This window comes from Panicum hallii, chromosome 9, assembly GCF_002211085.1.
Source record: "Panicum hallii strain FIL2 chromosome 9, PHallii_v3.1, whole genome shotgun sequence".
Taxonomy (NCBI): Eukaryota; Viridiplantae; Streptophyta; class Magnoliopsida; order Poales; family Poaceae; genus Panicum; species Panicum hallii.
Genome location: NC_038050.1, coordinates 56529912 through 56536640, shown reverse-complemented (window position 1 = coordinate 56536640; position 6729 = coordinate 56529912). Strand labels below are relative to the sequence as shown.

Genomic DNA, 6729 nt, shown 5'->3' with positions numbered 1-6729 from the left:
CAGGTTCAGCGCTCCGCGTCCTTCCTCGTGTGGCCGTCGTCTGTCCTACTGTTCCGTAAGCCTCCCTTTCATCATGGTCTCCATATGGAGATCTTTGATTAACAGTTTATTACGCGTTTGACAGAAATGGGAATTCGCAGGCACGCCGGAGTTTGAAAATTTGAGTACTACTACTTAAATTGTAATTTACAGCCAACTTTTCGTCACTGGCGCCTCACTTGTCAAAACTCTGCAATCTGGTTTGCTAGTGGCACTAGTTTTGTCTACTAGTTTCATTAGTTGGCCCTCATGGTTTCGGTGCCGTCGGAATTTCACTTCTGGGGCACTCAAAACAAATTCAGAACTTTCAGCCCTGAATTTCAGAGATGTTTCGTAGGTTTGATCTGAACACGGCAGTCGGCAGTTCACTTTGAATTTTCTAAAGACAAGATCGGATAAGGCCTTGAGGGCAAGCGAGGGTATGGAGATGGAGCAAGTGGAAAAGTTGATTAATCTAATGGAACATGCGAGTTCCCTGCTCAACGAACCACATCAATCTGGGCCATCTGCACGACAGCACGAGCCCGGCAGCTCTCCGCAGCGGGCCGCAGCGAGACGTGCAAGAACCAGCCCAGCCCATAAAAAATAGTATGCTCTTGTCAACCCATGGATCATTAGATCCGATCCTCTGCAAAAGCGAGCGGACGCGAGCTTGGGCCTCGAGGCGGGCGACCGCAGGCCCAGTGTTTTTTTTTTGGTCAGCGTGTGTTTAATCTGAATCCGGCGCGCGTGGCACTCCTGTAGGGACAAGGGAGCAAAGATTAGATTTGTTGGGCATAATTGCTGTGCTCCTAGTCCTAGTGGAGTACACTGTGGAAGGCATGCGAGACATAAGACTTGTCGGCGATTTACGCTCAGAACGTTGTTCACCGCGAGGGAAGTTGGAGGACCCCAAATTGAAGCGTACTCTGCTGCTGCTGCTGCAAACGGCGACGTATACTAGCTTTGATCGAGAAGGTGAACAACGAGCACCTCGCTTTTGGTCAATGAAGCATTGGAAGGTGAACAAACGAGCATCCAATCAATTAGAAGTGCTACCCAATTAGCACCAGTACGGCAAGCTTTAGTAAAGATGAGATGAGGCGAGATGAGACAAGGGCAGAAGGCATCTCAGGACTCCCAGCAACGTGTGCTGACTGGAGGAGCGAGCGAGGCGGAGACAATGGGCAAGCCGAGCTTGTGATCCGCGGATCGGGCTAGGAATCTCGGCGGCAAAGCGACGGTGGCCGCCTCCACGCGTCCGTGACGCTTTGTTTTGCTACTCGGGTTGTGCTCATGTAAGGGAAAAGTGCATGCACATCACGCACTGCAGATGCAGGTCGATGATGCTTTCAGAAGGAAGCACAGGTGCACAACGTGCCTCGCTTTTGTTTGAATCGTTCGGTTGGACCGAGCGGTTCGATTCCTAAGCTTCTGTTCGTGGCGTGCGAGAATAAATGGAGACTAATTCACGAGATGAATTTATTAAACCTAATTAATTTTAACAATGTTATGCTACAATAAACATATGTTAATGATAAATTAATTAAGCTTAATAAATTTATCTCATAAATTAATCTTCATTTATGCGGTTAGTTTTACGGTTAGTGTCGTAGACATCCTCTTCGGTTGCCATCCGGAGATGCACCTCACCCATCGATGTAGTCCTGAACAGTGAGCACAGGACGGCGAACAAACGGGTCAGAGAGGCAGATGGGGGTGGCAGGATAAGCAGGCAGCCGGAAGGAAAAACAAAAGAAAAATACACAGTAGGATTACCAAGTGGAGCCCCACGGTGCCCAAAGCGGCCTGTCCCCACTCAGCCGGTCACGTGCCTCCCCATGTGTCAATGGCCTTCGGCAAGATCAGCCTCAGACCGCACCAAGCACCATTGGTTGGTCGTCGGATTCCCTCCATCGCAGAGCCCCAGAACAGGCAAATACGGAGTCGTATCTCTATGATTCCACCCTAGGCCCTAGCCGGAGAAACACACATCATCGAGCGTTCCAGGTAGCGAGAGCAAACGTCTCGTGTCCTGCGCTGCGATCTCTCTGAAGTCCGAACCTGAACTTCTGAAGCCTGATGAAGCGAGCGATGCCCCGATGCAGCGCCGCGGCTCGAGAACGAGCGCCTGAACTACCCGATCGCCACGCGCTTTGCTCCCCGTACGCTACGCCTTCAACTCTTGGAGGGCACGGTACAGTCGCTTGCGCACGCGCAGCAGGCCAGTACGCGGGAGGCCAAGGGCATGCACGTAACCTAGCGTACACGGCGCCGCGTGTACGAGCACCGGATCAGGGTGCAGGAACGGAGCACGCCGTGCTTGCTCCCGGACTCTGACTCGCAAGCCTCATGAACAGAACAGACCGTCAGGTCTCAGCCTCCGAGGATAGCTCCATGGGTAATCACTGCGCCGCACTAATTAATCCCTAGGCGGCCTTAATTAGCCGCGGCTGGAGGGGGAGACACCTCGAGCTCGAGATACGCAAAAGCGCTGTTCCAAAGCGCCTAAACTATGCCGGGCACTGCACACTGCTTCCAGGAATATTCCACTCCAGTCCCTTTAGCTTGTGCTATTTCTCGCTTGAACCTCGCGGACGCGGAAGGAGATTTCAGAGCTCGGACCACCAGACTCGTAGTACTAGCTTATTTCATTTCTTCGGCAGACTTCAGCCGCCAAGGGGAGGGGGAGGGGAGCAGCAGGTCAGCGAGCACACCCCCGCCCCACCTCAATGCGTTTTGGTTTCGCGCTCGCGCGGGAGACGGGGAGCGAGAGGCGCGAGGGATCCACCTCCTCTTCGGCTCTGCTGCGTTGATCTGGTTCTCAGCGAGGTAATGGGATTTCTCGACTCGTTTCTGGGACTGGTCCTGAGTTGCTTCCATTTCGAACTCCTGTTGTTTGCTACTTCGCCGTGATGATTTTGAGGTCACTCTGGGTCGGGATTCGGGCGCTGGGGATTGGCCAAGCTTGGGTTTCGAGGATGGCGGGGCACATTTCCTCGGTGAAAATCCATGCGCCTCTTCGAGAAATGCGGGGGGCATATTGATGGGGATATTGGGATTTGATGCGAGAGTGAGAGTATCTGGACTTTCTGGAGGAGGGCTTGCCTGTTCGGATGGTCGGGTTCAATGGGATGCGGAAATGTTCAGATGTATGTGGGATTGAAGAGTGCAGTTTTGGTGGACGTTGAATCTAGTTTAAGGGTGGGAAAGCTTATATATCGTGTATATGGGGAATATAAGGTTGTTTCGTAACCAGTTAGCGAGGGAAAATGTTGGATGACTGATGCATAACACATTCCCCCATTTTCTGTTCTGGTGAGACATTTCACTTGTAAACTATAGTTGTATGTGTCATCTAGTAGCTTACCTGCACAAACAGATTGCAACTATCTTGAAGTTTGACCTTTCCCTTTGAGGTTCCAGAGCAGCATCCTACTAATCATGGCTATTTTGTGACCGGCTTATTGGCCAAAGAAAGGCTCTGTGATTCTGTATATTCTATTTGCAATGCTTTGCGCTACAGCTTCCTAAGAAAAGAAGTGTAGATTTCGGACCAGAATAGCTAACTATTTTGTGATTTGGTTTGCAGGTTTGCTCTATGGGGAATCGTTCTTGGCTAAGTGCAACCAAGGAAAGCATGCAATCAATCAGTGAAGAGACAGAGAGTACCAGCAGAGATGCAGAACCAAGCAGAGTTCACCAATTGAAATGCAGAGATGAAAAATTTAGAGAACCGTGCCTCGACCGGATTCCTAATTTCCATTGCAAAAGTTTGCCTTCAAGATATCGAGATGCAAACCCGGAAGATAGCATCATGCACAAGCGAGGCTCTATGTATCAGAGTTCCAGTGAGGTTAGCAGACTCAGGGATATCCAAGGGAGGAGGAAAATAAATTATTCGAGCAATAAAGACACATTTTTGTCCTTTGAGGTTGTCAATTCGTCCTCTCAGCCTAGCACAAGTGGTGCTTGCTTCTTTCCGCAGAGGAGCTATTCATGCAATACAAGGTCTTCTACGGGAACAAGTCATACAATGCATCAAGCTTCCAGGGAGTTTATGAAGCTTTCCCTCCATGAAATTCCTGAGGATGATTTAACGCTTGAGAGGCCACGCAGGGACTGCAATTTGTTGAAAAATGATGCAATAGACAGTTTCCTGGAGATATCACTTGAAGAAGATACCATGAAAGGTTCATGCGCAAATGCAGCCCCCCATTTGCTAGAAAGCAGTTGTATCAAAGTTGCAAGATCAAATTGTCAACAGTCAGTTGATGTTTGTCCTGATGAAAGAGATGTAAGTAATCTGCCCAAGTCCTTATCGATGAAGGTGGGTGTTTTTGATGCTACATGTCCATCAGAATGTGTTGGCAACAAAAAGGCTCGATCTAGCCCGTTCAAAAAATTTCTTGATCCTATCATGAAGTCAAAGTCTCAACGAAATCCTTCTCTGATGGAAACAGAAGATGCAAAATCTAGTAGTACATCATTTGGAGGAAAAAGTAGAGTATTACGCAAATCTTTGTTAAGTGATATCTCAAGGACCGAGCAAAGCCTAGCACCTGATTGCCAGACAAGTGGGGAAGCCCAGCAATTGACCGTTACTTCATCACCAACTCATCTTCATGCTGTTATTAAATTGGATCCAAATAATGGTGCTTTTGGTTTTGAGTTTTGTACCAAGGGCCCAGAAGAATCAATTTATGCTAACACATGGAAAGTTGGGAATGAACTGAATTGGATTTATACTTTCCATAGCAGTGGCAAGCGAGCAAGCACTGTAGGAAGGGCCTCCAAGGATAGGCGTGGGTGTCTACCACCAATTGTAGGCCAGATGCATGTGTCTTCCTATTTGTACTCGAATATTGAAGAGGATGGTACTTTGAATAACTCAGCCACCACTGAATTTGTTTTGTATGACATTGCTCATGCAAGACGGAGTTCTGCTGTTGAGAGAATTCAATGCACAGATGCCATTCGACCATCATTCCGCAATGTTTTCAATAGTTCAGTCTCTGGGCATACCCGAGACAGAAATGATCTGATGCAGCGACAAAATACTACAAGGAATGACTCAGATCTATCGACATCTTGTCTTTGGTCCCAAGAAGATCTTCATCCTCATTTGGAGGTTGCAGCTGTCGTAATCCAGGTGCCATTCCATAAAACAAAGTCCAAAGAATTGAAAGCTGGATCGTCACCCGGTACCATCAAAGCAGCCACAGCAGGTGGCGCACATGGGTTACCAAGGGATGATGAGGCCAGCCCATCTCCATTACTTGACCGTCTGAAGTCTGGTGGAGCCTGTGATTGTGGCGGATGGGACATGTCTTGCCCAATTGTTGTTCTTGACAATGCATATGATAGTTACTGGGCTGATTCTGTGAGGAATGAAAGCAAAGTTCCTATGGAGCTATTTGCTCAGGTACACCTGATTATTTTTTCTTTTATCAGATAAATAGTTATTACTGCTTTATAGTTTGTGCAGTGCAGGGGTAACTAAATATAATGAAACAAAGTAAGACTTTGCATGTCCAAATAGTCACCTTTTTACAAATGGCTGCCTTTGATCAGCTAACATATCAAGTGCTAACTTAGATTTATAATGAAAGGAAGCTTTATTGAAATAAAGTTCTAGCCTCTGCATTGGAAGTTTTTTCTTGTTTGATCCTCCCTTGAAAAGCTTTGCAGCAAGGTTACCAACTTTATTTGTATACGCAATATTTACTATTACATTCTGAAGCTATATTCAACTAAATGAAATCTTTAATTTATATGTTGCAAATGTTGGAACAGGGTAACAAAGAAGTTCTCCCTGCCCTTTCGATGAAGGCAGATGGGAATGGGCATTTCTCGGTGGATTTTCATGCACAACTATCGGCGTTGCAGGCATTTTCTATCTGCATCTCTTTGCTTCACTGTTCTGAAGCTTCTTCAGACATTGGTATTGAAAAGTTCAAGAGCAAGCTATACTCCAGTTCGCTGAAGATGCTCCTGAAGGAGGAAGTGAGGCAGTTAATCGATTCAGTCACGACCAAGGAGAAGAATAATAATGAAAAAACACCTCCGGCTATCGTCATCGACCCTCCCTTTTCTCCCATGGGAAGAGTATAGCATGTGAATAAGCAGCTGAATAACTCTTAGGAGTAAAAAGATAAGAAAATCAGAACCTTCCCGTTAGTTTTTACCATGTTATTTTTGAGATAAAAAGGAGAATTACCATGTTCATAAGGATGGAGGATGCTTGTAGTTCATAGTTGTAGTCTTAGCTTTTAGCAACCAAGGGAGCGCGGATTATTGCTGTAATCCACCAGAGAATACACAATGTATGAGCCAGTTCTGAAAGAACAAGAGCATAATGAAACCAGATTGTAGCCATTTTTCCTGTGTAAAAACATTCTGGGAATCTCTGATCTGTTGTGGTTGCAAATGCATTTTTTTTCTTGTTCTAATTCAGCTTTGTGGAACTAAGATCTTTATTATGATTTCAATCTTCATGCAACTGATGATTGCTTCAGAAGTTCTAAAGTAAAGGTGTATTTGAACTGGCAAAAATGTACCATGATGAAAATTATTCCTTTGCGCACCATTTCCATTTCAATACCTGCATTGGTTGGCAGACTGGTGTATCTGCTAGCTGTGGTTGCCCTTGTAGGTTTGACATTATGTGGTACTTTACTATCTTCATAGAAGCTAAACAGGAGCACCAGT

General features: G+C 46.5%; 1 protein-coding gene across 1 annotated transcript; it reads left to right on the top strand.

Annotated features, from left to right (window-relative positions):
- Nucleotides 1-2652: 2652 nt before the first annotated feature.
- LOC112873889 lies at nucleotides 2653-6470 on the top strand. Its single transcript, XM_025936981.1, has 3 exons — nucleotides 2653-2850; nucleotides 3611-5443; nucleotides 5815-6470. The coding sequence occupies exons 2-3, from the start codon at nucleotides 3620-3622 to the stop codon at nucleotides 6130-6132; spliced, it is 2142 nt and encodes a 713-aa protein (XP_025792766.1). The 5' UTR covers nucleotides 2653-2850; nucleotides 3611-3619; the 3' UTR covers nucleotides 6133-6470.
- The last annotated feature ends 259 nt before the right edge of the window (nucleotides 6471-6729 follow it).